Genomic DNA, 17,293 nt, shown 5'->3' with positions numbered 1-17,293 from the left:
GTGCGCAATTGCGCACTGCTCGCACATTCTCAGCGCACAAGAAAATCTAGCCAGCGCACAAAAATGAGGGCTCAAAATTGCTAATTAAGAAGCGACTCAAGTCAAAGTTACAGTGCATGAAGGTCAAAATACACGGGTTCCCTTGACGTTGTGTCCTAAATGCGGTATTTTGAAGTCGAGTCGAAGGAGAACAAAGATGAGTAAAGTTAGTAGAGTTTGTCGGGGAACCGGCTTCTGCGGCTCGGCTCACTAAAAGGAACCGGCTCTTTCGGGTCTTAAACAGCTCTTCCGGTTGTTTTTGCTTCTTTAATCCCAACATGACCAAATATTATGTAAAATTATGCACAAAATGATAGGAAAGGAGGAATAGAACAAAAAAGAAAAAAACACCACAATGAAAAAGTAGTGAAAAGCTGAGAAAAAAAGAAACAAAAGGAAGAGAAAAAAGAAGGAAAAATTTAGAAAAAAAAACAGAAAAAAAGAAAAGAAAGAAATGTAGGAAAAAAGTAAATAGAGAACAAAAAGAAAATAGTAACAGCTCGGAAAAAATAAACACAATGAGATTTTTTTTAAAGGAATTTTTAAAAAAGTATAAAAAAACACGGAAAAAAGAAGAAAAAGTTTGTGTTGCATTCAAATAATTTCCAATGATATCAAGTGAATCTTGTTGCCAACATTGTACTTCCACAAAAAAATGTGATTAAGTACAATTCTGTATCTTACAACTGACTAAATAAGCCCCCAAAAATGTTAATATTATGCGACAAAATATATCAGGAAAAAAAAAGAAATGGATATCTTGTGAAAAAATTGTAAGAACAAACGACGTTTGTAGGCCGTACAACCTTTGCAATAGTACATGAGTCAATTCATTCAAAAGAGAAAAATCATTTTGCATTGCCGGAAACTCAGCAAAATGTCAAGTTTTGGACATGTTTGATAATTAATTTATCTTGCCACACTTGGGATTATGGTTACTCACTGTTGTTTCAAGTGCTGCTCACCGACTTTGTGTTAACACTCAGACCCGTGGAAAATTACAGGGAACATTGTAGCTAAGTACTTATTACTTTTCTTATTCAAAGGGGAAACTGGGTCATGGCTAAATTCAAGCCCTTTTAAGGCCTTTCAAAGCCAATTTCTCCAGTATTGTTAAAAGAAGAAATCCTGAGTGTATTACGTATTTCGCATAGCCACAACTATATCTACGATTTCCATATATAATGTTTTATGTTGTGTGTGCATTTATCACGGCAAGTCATTTTTTGAGTAAATCGTAAATATAGTTGTTTTTGTGGCAAATCTCTCCTCATATAAGTGTTGGGTAATATGTAGCTTACATTTTCAGTTACAGGAAGGTCTTCCCATTACAATTTACTACTGGGAAACGCTAATTTTTTCGCATGGCCCAGTATAAATGTCCATAATTGATTATTTGACCACTGGATGGCACTGTATTGTCTAATGCACTTATAAAATACTGTGGTTCATTAGTACACTCCATTGAAAACAATGTGGTGAACATCGTTTACAAAGAAAAAGCCCTGGAGGAGCAACCAAATCTTGAGGGAAGCAAAGGAGAAATTAAATCGAAGACCAATACTTGGAGATAGAAGAGTGCCTCAGCAAGAACATTTCAAAGAAAGCCTTCCACAAAGTTATTTCCCGCTATCTGTGTGTGAGTGTGTGTGAATGGGAAGCACATTGTGAAGCGCTTTGGGAGGTCTTCATTGACTTGAAAAGCGCTATATAAATGCAGACCATTAACGGTTATACCTAATCCCTGCAGTAATACACATGTCACATGTCTGTTAAGGCATAGAATGCAACTGTCCTCTTGGGGGCGATGACGCTTCACGGGACAATGCCGTACAAACTAATGCTAGCAGCAGTCAATCACAAAATGCAAAGCGAAGCCACCAGAGAGCAGTGTCGGCGTCATTTATAAGCAGACTTGTTAAGAAACATGGCAACAATTTTAAGCATTTACAAGCATTAAACGCGAAATTTTAGCCCTTTTTAATCCTTAAAAACACACCACCACACAAAAAAGTACGATCACATAACACCGATTTTGGCTAACCTGCATTGGCTCCCAGTTAGCCATAGATGTGACTTCAAGGTTCTCTTAGTATTGTACAAAATCATACATGGACTTGCTCCCTCTTATCTTTCAGATCTGATTTGCCCCTATGTCCCGGTCCGAAGCCTACGATCTGAGAGTGCCGGTCTTCTGGTGATCCCAAGAGCAAAGAAGTGTTCTGCTGGTTCGAGAGCGTTCTCCATCCGGGCACCGGTGCTGTGGAATGCTCTTCCCCCTGAGATCCGATCTGCAACCTCAGTGGAAATGTTTAAATCTAAACTTAAAACTCACTTCTACTCCATAGCATATGAATAACCTACTCTTCTCGTCGGCTGAAAAATAGTCTGTGTAATATAGTGTAATAATCTGTGAAGCCCTTTGAGACTCTTCGTGATTTAGGGCTATACAAATAAAGATGACTTGACTTGACTTGACCATTTAAATCAAAGCATTTTCAAAGATTTCAAGCATCCGTACGAACCATGGAGAAGACATTTTTCTGTAAGTTTTGATATCTCACATTTTTTACTGCGAAGAGAATACACCGCCAAGGACTTGTTAAACAATATACTCCAGCATGCCATCAATGTGTGTTTGCAACACTCTGTGGTCTGTGCAGCCCTTTGAGACTCTTTGTGATTAAGGGCGTCACAAATAAACATGACTTGACTTGACAAGAAGGCCTCGCAGGTCATGACGGTCCACCACTGGTGGCACTTGAGCTAAAATGAGTTTGACAGCCATGGTTTATTGCCTCAGTAAGGACAATCGTGACTAAATGTTGCGTGGAAAACGTTTCTTAATGTACACGAGTAGCCTGTTTTTACTAAGCTCGCGTCGTATATTCTCTTGCGCCATTCAAAAGCATCTAATTTTGAAATGACATCATGCCGTAACTGGACTTTTTCGCACCATTTGAACTACCGCACGTTTTCGCGGGTTCAAAGTTACGTCATCTTCGTGACATATCGCGTGGAGAGCAAGAGACGGCCCAGCTAAAACCTGCAGGCCTCCTGGGGTCAGGGGAAGTATAGAGCTACAGCGACACCCTCGTTTTAGCCAGTCCTTGAACAAACTACCCTTGAAGTGTAGGACTTCCGTTTCCGCGGGTCGGAGCCCCGAAATAACTTTGGAATCAGGAAAGCATGCGGGGTGGTTTTCATTTTAGCTGTCAAAAATTCAACAGGCAGCAGACATAACCACCACCAGACTACCGTGACACAACCATCTCCTTCTCATTTCCTTCTTGGCGAGGCAAATGGGCCCCATCTTAGTCCAAGCCGCAAGCTAGGTTGCCCAATTAGGTGCCAGAAATGTTGGCCGCACTCGAGTGTGGCAGACTACAATCATTTTTTTAAGGGTCTGGGATTCCCTGCAACTGGTACCAACTGTACCCGCTCCAAATAATGGAAACCATCAATAAAAGAAATAAATTGTAAAGAAACACTGGAACTTTAGTCCACCCTTACTTTTATTGATCCATCCATTATGTGCACCGCTAATCCTCAGTAGGGTCGCGGGGGTGCTTGAGCCCGTCCCAGCTATCTTCTGCCAGTGGGCAGGGGACACCCTGAACTGGTTGCCAGACAGACAACTCACTCACTCATTCTCACCTAGGGACAATTTGAACCGGCCAATTAACCTGACATGCATGTTTTTGGAATGTGGGAGGAAACCGGAGTGCATGGAGGAAACCCACTCAAGCACGCGGAGAACATGCAAACTCCACACAGGAGGTTCGATCTCATGACTTCAGAACTGTGCCACACACGCGCTAACCACTGCGCCGCCATGCTGCCCTAATTGATCCATATATCGATATAATTGGCAGTGGCATAAATTAGATAAATCCTATGTATCACTCAATTTAGCATAGCTACTCTTGCAAAATAGTCAGCAGCAACTTTGAGTGGTTTAAATTAAACATGCAAATTACTTTCCCTATTTTCCATTGTAGATGTTTTAGATTGGAGCAGCACGGCGGCACAGTGGTTAGCGCGTGTGCGGTTGAGTTCTAAGGTCTTGGGAACCTCCTGTGTGGGTTCAAATCCAGCTACCGGACTTCCTGTGCGAAGTTAGTATGTTCTCCCCGTGCTTGCGTGGGTTTCCTCCGGGCACTCCGGTTTCCTCCCACATTCCAAAAACATGCATGTCAGGTAAATTGGCCGGTCCAAATTGTCCATAGGTATGAATGAGCGAGTGAGTTGTCTGTCCCTGTGTGCCCTGCGATTGTCTGGCAAACAGTTCAGGGTGTCCCCTGCCCACTGCCCGATGATTGCTGGGATGAGCTCCAGCACCCCCGCGACCCTACTGAGGATAAGCGGTGCAGCTAATGAGATGAGATGAGATGTTTTAGATTGTGAATTAACCGAATAATTTAAATCCATTAGCCGGATGGAATGATCTGGAGTATTATGAATTGGTCCTATCTCTCAGCAATGCGGTAAATAAACTGCATCTGCAAAAAGCTGAGACTTGTAACTCTTTTGAACATCAATGGAACCTCAATTATGGGAAACAAAACTACAGTTAGCCTTAATATGCTCGAAACGACACAACCCTAGGAGTTATGAAGACTTTGAACACCCGCTTCAGCTAGCAATATGGTTGCAAGTCCAGTAATTAAAGACTCGCCTATAGATTGCAAGACTTTGTAGCTCACACAACAAACATAATAATCCTCGATTGATAAGCACGTCTGCAAGCTTAGAAAATGCACAGAAAGGAACACGGACAAGGGCATGGCCGCAACACTCCAGTTTAAATTACAGGCCTGTGACGAGCCCTTCAAGTTTACGTTCGGAACGGAGCGCTGCGAGAAAATCATCCGACAGCAGTTACTTTTATACATACCCCGCTTGTATTTTAAGCACTTCAATGAGAGATGGCGTAACCGTCTAGCGCCCGCCACTCGGCGGACTCCCTCTGCCAGCGTGAGAGGGCGAACCTCGCCAGTCGGCCGCGGCACCGCCAAAAAATGTTGTTTATGAGGAAATCGTGCAAACATCCATAAAACGCCTTGTTTGGCCTTGCGCTCGGTAGCTTCCTGTTTGACTTATCAAGGGAGTCAGGCGGTCATGGTCTGGGGTGGTTCCAGCACACAAGACACACGACCGGACCTGAGAAGATAACCAGTAACAAAGCAGAAAAATACAAATATCTAACTGATTCCTGGCATGAAACCACAGGTGATATACGCTTAGATGGCAAAAGGCCCCTGTAAGTAGGGCAACTACTGAGGCTGTGTCGAACATAGTAAAATATTTTTTTAATTTAACACAAGCAGAAAAGAGCCAAGGTGACTGTTTAGCAAATCAGAACGCAGAAAACAATGCACGATGGAGATCTGCGAAATACTGTGAAAAGTAAACCGTGATAAAGCAAGGAATTACTGTATACAGACGCTCTCCTACTTACGACCATTCGACTTACGAAAAACGGTAGACATAAACACTTTCTTTGGGATGTCGAAAAATACTTGGGCATTGCTGTAAGTTGGATTTTGTATTGTGCACCTTATTCCGAGTATAGGACAGTACTGTAGTGCTTCTTTCTACCGCTACCGGCGTGTGGCGCTGTGGGACCTCACCAAGCATCTACCCCGAAGAAGAAATCCACTTCCTCTTAATAGTTTGTGTGTAAACATTCTATACTGTATCTCCAGCGCGCTAAGAACTTTGACATTTTTATTGTTTGATATCTTGTGCATCCATTCAATATGGTTGTTGAAGCGCATCTTCCAAAAGTAATTGAAACTCAACTTTATTTATCTTTATCTAACTATCTATCTATCTATCTACCCTAGTCATATCCTCGAGAGGGGTGACCGACAGCAAGATCAACACATACACAAACAAAAAGAAGAAAAAGAAAAAAAAAAGATAAATAATTAAGAATAATTAAATAAATACATTTTTTTTAATTAAAAATTACATATTTAAAAAAATAATAATTATAAAAAATAGAAATAAAAATAAGAAAACAATAAAAAATAAGAAAATAACAAATAAAAAAATTTAAAAAGTAATTTATCTTTATAGAGCATGTTATTTCATGAAATGTTTATTTTTAGTATAAAACAAAATAGGTTACTTATAGAAGCCTTAAACATACTCCTATAAACCTTAAACATACAAAATATAGCACTGAAGCAACTTAAGAACGATCGTCTCGTAGGGCAGTGTCTGTATATCCGAAGCCTGTCTTCTGTTTAAGGAAGAGTTTGAATTTTATCTTATCGAACGGTCACAGAGTTAATCACGCTAATTTAAATATCTCCTGCTAACTGGGGAGCCACACCCCCATGGTAATAAGAGGGTTCAAAGCAATCGAGCCTGCCGATAACAATGGAAGCAGAGTTGCTGCATGTAAAAATTCTATACTGTATCTCCGGCGCGCTAAAAACTTTGAAAATTGTTTTGTTTAATATCTCGTCATCCATTCAATATGGTTGGTGTAAAGTGTAAAGAAGAGGCAAACCATTTCATTTGAAATGAAAGTGGAATAAGGAAGCTTGATGCGGTTGAGAAAATGGTTGAATGGCTTTTTTTCGGCCCATTTCTACCGTGGAGGAAGAAGTCGCCTAACTGTTGAAGCTCATCTTCCAAAAGTAAGTTAAACTTTGTATTCATCTTTAGAGAGCATATTAGTTTATGAAATGTTTATTTTTTAGTACAAAACAATACAGGTTACTTATACAAGCCTTAAACATACTTGTATAAACCTTAAACAACCATTCTATACAAAATATAGCACTGAAGAGACAAATTCAACTTACGAACGATCGTCCGGAAGCTATCTCGTTCGTAAGTAGGGTAACGTCTGTATTCTACACCTTAAATTTCCTGAAAATATCCCACAATACAAAGAAATTGAGTATAGATTCAGAGCAGCAGAAGTTCACATTTTGGCCCTCCTATCCTTTGAAATGTGGTCTTTAGAATACTGTATATTGTAATTAGCAGCTTGGTTGAAAATAAATTAATCACTAGATCGAGCTTAAAATATTTCAACCCAACCCAAGCACGCAGGTATTAAAGCCCGAACCAGCCCGAGCCCGACCATTTAACTTGATTAGAGGGACCCAGACCAAGGAAACCTGAAATTTCATATCTAATTTGTGAGGACTCGGGAGGTTGGGATGTTTTGGGCTGATAAATGACCTGACCCTAATTTCGAGCCGGGCTGGGGCCTAAAATTTTACCTCTAAATCACACTAATAGTGTAGCCCTCCAGGATTTGCGATTGCAGAAAACACACTCTTCCCGGTAGTACAGTAATATTATGACATGTCATACCAAACCTGCGGCAGAACACCCCCATGACGGCACTCTCCTCCACCACTCGCAGGTCAGCCAGCAGAGCCAGCTCGAGTCCTCCAGCCACTGCAAATCCACTCACTGCTGCAATCAGGGGCTTGGACAACTGCAAACGGGAGGGACCCTGTGGGAAATGACCAGATAAATATACCGTATTTTCCGCACTATAAGGCGCACCTAAAAGCCTTTATTTTTTTCAAAAGCTGACCATGCGCCTTATAATACAGTGCGCCTTATTTATGGATCAATATTAAGTCGCAAAGTCTTCCAACTAACTTGCAGCCGCCGAGTAGATTTTCCCCCGAACGCCAAGTAGTCCGCCGTGTATGCTGGGATTTATTTACCGTCGTTTCATTGGCTAACCAATGTGTCAATCATCATTTGAATCGATCACTATTGGCTAAAGTTATTCGGAGGTCAAGGGGCGGATCCTTTTTATCATTTACAGGCTGGCATAGGCTTAAACGGCAAAACAAAGCCTGCAATTGGCCGAAAAAGATGAATGTGAATAGCACGTGGTTGACGGCATAGAGAAAGCATTTTCTACTATTCTGTATTTGTAAATATTTTATTCTCCTGGATTTACTACACTCACGGATATAAGAGGACCATGGCTGCACATTATTATTGAACACAACGACTTCGGTGATCTACTCCGGCTATATATTTTCCCTGTATCTTGTTTCAGACTGAACTCGATGTTTCTGTGATAAGCGGTGCAGATAATGGATGGAATGGAGTGTCTATTTTTAAATTAAATTCAATTCCAAGTGTTTATTGTCATATGCACAGGAAAGTTGCGAGCGAAAAAGAAAATAGAAACTAAGGAATGGTTGGCATTTCTTGAATCCCAAGACTTTAACCTTCCGAATGATGGAACGATGCATTTGAGTGACATCGTACGGACTCCGCATCCGCACGTGTTCTCGACACGTATTTGAGTCTTTGCAAGCTTTGGGTATGTTAAGGGGGTAATAAGTTGGACTGAACTATCTGACTGTTTTGTCCACGTTCCCATTGTAGCGCCTTATAATCCGGTGCGTCTTATGTATGTCAAATATAGGACCAAAAACTATTTTTTCGGGGTGCGCCCCATAACCCGGTGCGCTTTATAGTGCGGAAAATACGGTACAACAAAAACCTAAGTGAAGTTGTTAAATCGAATCAAAACGTATTTGTTAACGAAATGCAACTCAAAGTGGTGAGAAAAACCAGATGACCAAATACACACACAATGGCTAGAACAAAACTGACACAGTTTCTCTAGCTGAAATCTTCAAAGGGAAATATTTAACAATTAAAAAGTACAGGCCCTAAAATTGAACCCTGGGGAATCCCATTTTTAATTTCATAGGTCCCGAAGGAACACGCATCCATACTTACTAAGAAATTTCAGTCTTGTGAAGTGGGAGTTCAACATATTTGAAACAGAACAAGAGACGCCCAGCAACTTTCCGATCCACTAGAGCCAGGGCTGTATGTTTATTCAAATTTATATACTGCAGATATCCATCCATCCATTATTTACACCTCTTATCCTCAGTAGGGTCACGGGGGCACCGGAGCCTATTGCAGCCATCATCGGGCAGTGGGCAGGAACACCCTCAACTGGTTGCCAGCCAGTCGCAGGGCACACAGGGACAGACAATTCGCTCGCTCATTCACACCTAGGGACAATTTGGACTGGCCAATTAACATGACATGCATGTTTTTAGAATGTGGGAGGAAACCGGAGTGGGAAAACATGCAAACTCCGCACAGGAAGGCTGGTAGATGACCTCAGAACTGTGCCGCAGACTACATTACAATCATTAAGTTCGCCGACGATACCACGTTGATCGGCCTTATTTCTGAAGGGGACGAGGCGGCGAACAGGGATGAGGTGGAGTCACTGTCAACGTGGTGTTTGGAAAACCACCTCGTATTGAACACCACAAAAACAAAAGAAGTGATACTGGACTTCAGAAGGAATGGAAGGAATCCAGCACCACTCATCATAAAAGGAGACTGTGTAGAGAGAGTCCACTCCTTCAAATTTCTGGGTGTGCACATATCCGACGACCTCTCCTGGTCTGCAAACACCAGAGCTGTGGTAGGGAAGGCCCAGCAGCGACTGCATTTCCTGAGAGTGCTCAGGAAAAATAATCTAAAATAGCAGCTGCAGGTGTCCTTTGACAAAGCCACAGTGGAGAGCATTCTAACGTACTGCATTACGGTGTGGTATGCTGGGTGCACAGCAGCAGACAGGAAAACGCTCCAGAGGGTCATCAAAACAGCCCAGAAAATCGTCGGTTGCCCTCTGCCCAGTCTGGAGGACATTGCCTGCTCTCGCTACCTCAGCAGAGCAGAAAACATCATCAAGGACTTTTCTCACCCCGGCCACCACCTCTTCGACCTGCTGCCTTCCGGCAAGCGCTACAGGTCACACAAAACAAAAACAAACAGACTCAAAGACAGTTTCCTCCCCAGAGTCATTACTACCCTAAACAGACACCGCACAAAAAACTGGAAAACTCTTGCAAACACACTACCTCATACGAACATGTCTATGTTTCTTGCACATGTTGACTGCACTATGTTTACTGCTTACCTTGCACAATGTTCGCCTATTTGTTTTTGCACTATGATGACTATTTTTTTGCACCAAATGTATAATTGCACAAACCCTTGCGATACCAAACTGTATTACGATAACAACTGTATGTAACATCCTACATGCCAACATTTCTTGTGTAAATATCATGTAAATTATAACTATAGCCTTATCCTCCTTGTTTTATAACCTTGTCTTCTCTGTTCCTTTATCTTCTTGACTTTTTTACCTCACTGTGAATGTGTGAAACTGGAGTGTCATGCCCAATTTCGTTGTCACAATATGTTAACCCATTTTGTAACAATGACAATAAAGGTATATTCTATTCTATTCTATTCTAACCACTCATCCGCCGTACCGCTGATAGAATTGAGTTACTTTAAAAACCAAGTCATTATTAATGTAACTTGCAATGTAACTGGAGCAGTACTAGTAGCTTAACTCTTGTTTCAAGTGTTATTGTGTCCAAACAGCCAATTAGAGGCATATGACCTCAGTTCCTCACCAGTGGTCCAGGACCCTTAGTGACATCTTGCTCCACTTTGAGCGAAGCCGCGTGATTGGCCAGTTCTTTCAGATCGTACCCAGCACAGAAATTGCCTCCTACAAGAGAGAAAAAACTGCAAAGTCAAAAGGCAATGAAAATGACGGGGACGGGGGGGGGAAATAATATTTTTACATTGAAGATGTTTTCCTTAAATTTGACTTTGTTGTTCAATGAGTTCTTTGTTGTTCAATGAGTTGTAAACAAAATAAATTCTCCAACATCATAAATATAATTTGTAATGTGACTGATTCATTCATGTATTTTAAATTGTGCTTTTCTTTTCAGTATGGCATCGCTATAATGTACATCAAAGGTGTCCTAACTGCTTTACTAATGAGTGCAAATGATGACTTGTTTGATATGTATTTCTGATATAACAACTGTTTCCATGGTATTACTAATCTCCTATAATAATAATAATAATAATAATTTCCTTTGTATTGTCATTCTTTGTAACAATGTACACAGAACGAAATGTCGATACACCTGACCCGTTGTAGCGAGCCGATGCAGCCGCAGCCAACAGAGGGCGCCGCCATTTTACCAATGTTATAAGTCTTAGGTATGACTCGGCCGAGGGTCCCTTCTCAAGGTTTCTTCATTTTCCTCATGTTGAGGTTTTTGAGTTTTTCCTTGCCCTCGTGTAGGTTTAAGATCAGGGGATGGTGTCATAATAGTCTGTGGTTTGCAATAATCTGTGCAGCTCTTTGAGACTCTTTGTGAATAAGGGCGAGTCAAATGAAGATGACTTGACTATTACGTTATTTATGTTCTGTTTTGTTGTCGTTGTTATTAAGGGTTGGCCAGGGTTGGGTAGGGTTACTTTAACTGGATTACTTTCAATTACTTTTGGATTACTCCAATACCAAATATGCTAATAAAAGACAAAAGAAACTAAATATGAATAAAATTACTAAATTTTGTGCAGGCTTGGGGAGTAACGGAATACATGGAATGGCAAAAATGATGTTGGCAAGCTGTTTGGATTTATTTTCATTTTGTTTCTGTCGCATTTTATGTTAGTTTTGCCGGAGATCAAAGAGATCAAAGCCAGGAGAGAAAGCTTACCACGTGTTGTGAGTCATCATTTTATTCATATTTAGTTTCTTTTGTCTTTTATTAGCATATTTGGTATTGGAGTAATCCAAAAGTAATTGAAAGTAATCCAGTTAAAGTAACCCTACCCAACCCTGAGGGTGGCGCACAATAAGCTCAGGAGGTAGAGCGATCGTTTTAGGATTAAGGGATCCCAGTTCGAATCCCGGCTTGTCCGTGTTACATGCCAAAGTGTCCTTGGGTAAGACACTGAATCTCCAATACCCCCAATAAGCAGGTTAGCGCCTTACATGGCTGCACAGATCACGGCCGCTATTGGGAAATGTGAAGCACAATATAGAGCGCTTTGGGAAGTCATTGACTTGAAAAGCGCTATATAAATGCAGATCATTTCATTTCATTTCAACTACAAAAAAATCTGCCTTGAGAAAAGGTTAGTTGGCATATAGTCTCGTAAGACTGATTTTAAAAAACTATATATTTTCATGTATTATTAATAAATCATCATGTGAATTTCATACTATTAATTATTTCTATTTTATTAGTATTATTCACGGCCGCTATTGGTGTGTGAGTGTGAATGGGTAAGTGTGAAGCACATTGCAAAGCGCTTTGGGAAGTCTTCATTGACTTGAAAAGCGCTATATAAATGCAGACCATTTACCATGTATCATTCTCATATTGGCAATGTTTAACATATTCCAAAATTAAACAACATTCTGAAAAGTGGGTTTGTTTACATTTTTGATTAATTATTTATTGTGTGGATGACAAAAAATCCATACAAATTGAAATGTATTGCTTTTTCTATTTTTTTTTATGATAGGCCCAAATTTAACATGATCTGTGGATAGGAAGGTAGGAAAAGAGTATCTTACATACTTGCAGGTGTGTAGCATACATTTCTATGCATTTTTTTGATTCTCAAGTTTATTGACACTTATAATTTTTTTATTGTTTTATAGTGTATAATATTTTGTTTCGTACACTATCATCTATCTGTCCATCACTTTAATATTTGAATAAATAGGAGGGGAATTACAAATCCCATTCATCGAATAATCGTAGGAAAAATCGACCAACTCATCGATTATGAAATCAATCGTAATATATATTGATATATATGATTTGTGGATTTTCTTTTTCTTTTATCTCTCTCACATTGGACGTGCGCCGACGATCAAAATTTCAGACCCCTCTATAATTTCTAAGTGTGGGAAATAGCAAAATAGCAGGGGGTTCAAATATGTATTTTCTTCACTGTATATATATATATATATATATATATATATATATATATATATATATACATACACGTATATAAATTGTACCATAAATTCCGGACTATAAGCCGCTCCTTTTTTCCTAACTTTCAACCCTGCGGCTTATTCAGTGATGCGGCCAATTTATGTAATTTTTCTAACGGCCGCCAGCAACGCTCGAGTGTTGCTACCATTAACTGCCCTGTCAAAGCTATATTATTACAGTATTATTAAAGCTTTGAAAACTCTCTCAGTGTACCGTCTTTCTTTGCAAATATGTGTAACCCATGTATAATATGTATTTGCAACTGTATATTTTTGTAATGTATTTATTTGTATTTATTTTAGACACTTATTCTGATATGTTTTGCGGGTGAACGAAAAAAGAGGGGCGGAACAAACGCGGGGTGCCGAGTTTAAGTGGGGACCGCTAAAGGTGAGGGACCGACAAGGAAAGAAGAGGGGGTAAAAAGTTGGTTAAAGAAAAAGGAGTTGCGTGAGTAAATATGTTCATCTGATATATTTTTACCACCCTTACCTTTGGAAATATACACTTTTTTTCCTTGGATTACTTTCTACGGGACCCGGACTCTGCAGGTCTGCATCAAACCTTAAGTACCGGTATCATTTTACGTTCATTTTGCCGGCTGTGATTTTTGGACTGTGGACCTTAATGAAGGAAATTTAGTTTCAATCGCGGGACTTGAAGTCGGATTTGGGTTATTTTTGTGTTTGTGTTATATGTTTGAATGTGGGCGCATGCGGCTTGTATACAGGTGCGGCTTGTGTATGTACAAAATCGGTATTTCTCTTCAAATGTGGTGGGTGCGGCTTATAATCAGGTGCGCTCTATAGTCCGGAATTTACAGGATATATATATATATATTTTTTCCCCCCAGTTTCGTGCAATGGTATTTTTTTTGTTCAGTTTCAAAATCTTACCGATGCCATGCAGGACAGCCACGTTCAGGGATGTCTCCCGATCGAAGGCTTCCAGTTCGTCCAGGAGACGCTTCGCTGTCTCCTGGTTGACCGCATTGCACGCCTTGGGACGATTTATGGCCACGGTGATGACGGACCCTCTGCGTTCTGAAACCACAGACTGTTCTGTGTCTGAGGAAAGAGAATGCCTTGACTGAGGGATGCAGCCACAAATGGACTTATGACAGTCGTTTTGAACCCACGCAATGAAACTAAGTTTTTGTTTCATTCTTAAAAAGTACAATAGCATATAAATACTGCAAACACTAACCATAATAGCAACTTGTGGTAGAATTTTAATGATTATATTGACAGAACTATTGTTATGATTCTGGTTTCGGACCCTGGATAATGCCTGACATGTGTTTGGAGGGGGCGGCATGGCGGATGAGTGGTTGGCGATTCCGCGGCACAGGTATGAGGTCATGGGATCAATTCCAGCTACTATCCTTCCTGTGCGGAGTTTGCATGTTCTCCCCGTGCTTGCGTGGGTTTCCTCCAATGTTACAAAAACATGCATGTTAGGTTAATTGGCCGGTCCAAATTGTCCCTAGGTGTGAATGAGCGAGTGACCTGTCGGTCCCTGTGTGCCCTGCGACTGGCTAGCAACCAGTTCAGGGTGTCCCCTGCTGACTGTCCGAAGATAGCAGCGATAGGCTCCAGCATCCCCGCGACCCTACTGTGGATTAGCGGTGCAGATAATGGATGAATGTGTTTTCACGGTCCCCTACGTTTCATTAATATGCATTAGGACAATCAAATGAATTAGAACTGAGCTTAATGCAGAATGAACAGAAGCTCATTGGGAGCTTCTTGTGCTCCTAGCAAAATGATTTCAGATAAAGATAGATGTCTAGATAGCTAGATGTCTAGATAGATAGATAGATACTTTATTCATCCCCGCAGGGAAATTCACATTTCCAGCAGCATCCTGCGCTGAAGAACAAAACAATAATAAAGCAAAAAGAATACAATACACAAATAGCCAATGTGACGTGTTGATACCCAATGTAGCGTGTTATATAGAGTATCTCGATAGTGCTACACAGAATACACACTGCAATAAAAATACGGTAATATGCAATGTGGGGGGGTGGTTTAATGTGGGCCTTCACTCCGCCGGGTGGAGTTAAAGAGCCTCATGGCATGAGGAAGAAAAGATCTCCTCAGTCTGTCCGTGGTACAAGACTGTGACAGCAGTCTGTCGCTGAAGCTGCTCTTCTGTGTGGAGATAATGCAGCAATATTTCATCGATTGTGAACAATTTTGAACATACAGCAAAAGTATTGAAAAAAAATGAACTTTTTTCTAAGGAGCGTAGTTGGCGGTTTCCTGAATTCTGTCTTGAAATATAAAAAAAAATTAAATAAAAACATTTTGGCTTTTATGGCTCTTTAGGTAAAAAGGGTTCCCAACCCTTGGTGTAGCACAAAAAACACAAGAAAAAATGAAAGCTACGGTGACTAAAAGTACATAAAATGCACCATTTTACTTCTGATTTTATTGTTCAGCATTTTCAAGTTTTTTGGGTAACTGTAGCAGCAAGATGTCAAACAATAATGTCAATTATATCACCCGCGAGCTGGTGGTGATAAGGTTTTCATTTGGGATCTAAGTATAAATATGTTTTGATTTGTTTGTGTTTCTGTCAATCCAAGAAAAGGGGGAAGGAGTTTAGATAAGACCGCCATCTTTTGCGGGCACTCCGGTTGGTTACCCTAGATGTGAAAAATGCCCAGTAAAAATATATTTAAAAAAAAAAAGAGACTCTGCATTTTTTGTATTGATGACTCACAGCATTCCCAGAGATTTTCTACTTTCACAGACCGAACAAGTTTGACCAGGATCATTTTCACAGTTCACTCTAGAGGTTAAAATACCCCCAAAAAACTGACTCAAAACATTTTGTTTTGCTGACTCAGCAGTTTTTCCCGAAAGACTTTCCCCTCTTCCAGAGCAGAACAACATTCAATTTCAACACAATGTCAGTAAGAAAGGTTGAGCTATTTGTGAAAAAATGCCCCAAAAAGTAAACTCAGTTTTGATTTTGCTGACTCAGCATTTTTTCCTAGAAAGACTCCATTCTCCCAGGTGAGGAGGGCATTGAATAACAACACTATCTTTAAGAGGCAGTCGGATAGGTTACACTAGATGTGAAAAAAATGGGGGAAAAGGGCTGACTCAACTTCGGTGTTTGTGGACTCAGCATTCTGCCCAGAAAGACATTCCACTCTCACAAGCCATAAAAACGTTGAGTATCAACACATTCATTTACAGGCAGATAGGTTACGCCAAAAGTGAAAACGGCCCAAAAGAAGCCGACTGCATTTTTGGTTTTGCTAACTAAGCAGCTTCCTCAGAAAGACATTCTATTCTCTTGAGCAGAAACAAGTTTGGGCAGGACCACAATATTTTACATAAATGACCCTGGCACCCAAAAATGCTTTCGTGTCTCAAAGCTGGTGATGCACTGATGGCGCACAGCCATTCCAGTGTTATGTCGGGGATTTCTTTTTGGGCTGTGCCTACATAAAAAGCCGTAAATGTAAACCGAGCAATTAATATTTGAAAGAAATGCACATTTACATGATTGTTGATTCATTTTTTATTTTTTTTATGTTATATTTTCTATGTTTTTGTACCACTTGGAGGCGTTAACTAATACACACTGTTCCTTTGATTTGAGACCGTAAACCACTGATGAATATTATAGTTCTTTGTCAATTCAATGCATATATTTGACAACTAATATTTTTAGTTTTTAGAATAGTGGATAGTTTTAGAAAGTTGGGTGACCCCACAAACAAAAGTTGAAATCAAACCCAAAAAGGGCATGCTAGAATCCGCTACTGTGCATCAATCACTCAGTACTGTGTACAGTATATATATAACATTTTAACATGTATATCTTGTGTTTGTACCTTTACTTTTACTGCAGAAGGACTTTATTGGCGTCGGGTGTTTGACTGACAGACGACAGAGAGTATTTCGGTTAACCCTCGTCGGTACAAATTTTCGATACATACTTAAATAATTTTGCTAAAGGAATAAAACGAACTTTTAAAAATTACACCAGAAAATAAACAATAGTGTAGCACTGCGCACCACCTAAAGTATCCCGGTAGAAATTAGGTCAAAAAGGCAAAGGTTCCGGGTTCCCACGCGTCACTTTCAGTTGTTTTTATCGCAAATCATCGAGTGAATTTGATCATTAATCACTGCAAGAAAATAATCAATGAATATATTATTTAAATTTTGTAATCAACATTGACAATTTTCCTAAGCTTTGAATAATTTGATGAATAAAGAGAACCGTGTCGCATTGCAGTGGTGATAATTACAAATGTACAGTAGGAGGCGCCATGATTCGAGTTGCGTTTGTTTTTAGATAGATAGATATAGATAGATACTTTGTTCATCCCCGAAGGGAAATTCACATTTTTATGTGAAGTT

At 40.1% G+C, this 17,293-nt stretch overlaps 1 protein-coding gene across 1 annotated transcript in view; it reads right to left on the bottom strand.

The window, feature by feature from the left end:
- LOC148348510 (uncharacterized) overlaps positions 1-16,937 on the bottom strand; it is a 29,357-nt gene extending 12,420 nt beyond the window's left edge. Inside the window, exons 1-4 of the mRNA XM_088322260.1 lie at positions 16,762-16,937; positions 13,802-13,972; positions 10,500-10,597; positions 7,381-7,525 (exon numbers count right to left, since the gene is read on the bottom strand). Coding sequence (XP_088178386.1) covers positions 7,381-7,525; positions 10,500-10,597; positions 13,802-13,972; positions 16,762-16,864 — 517 coding nt within the window. The 5' untranslated portion in view covers positions 16,865-16,937. The remainder of the gene's footprint in view (positions 1-7,380; positions 7,526-10,499; positions 10,598-13,801; positions 13,973-16,761) is intronic.
- Positions 16,938-17,293: the final 356 nt, after the last annotated feature.

Source organism: Urocampus carinirostris, chromosome 18 (assembly GCF_059441175.1).
Source record: "Urocampus carinirostris isolate Australia breed hairy pipefish chromosome 18, RoL_Ucar_1.0, whole genome shotgun sequence".
Taxonomy (NCBI): Eukaryota; Metazoa; Chordata; class Actinopteri; order Syngnathiformes; family Syngnathidae; genus Urocampus; species Urocampus carinirostris.
The sequence above is the reverse complement of the archived record's forward strand: the minus strand, read 5'-3'. Positions and strand labels throughout refer to the sequence as shown.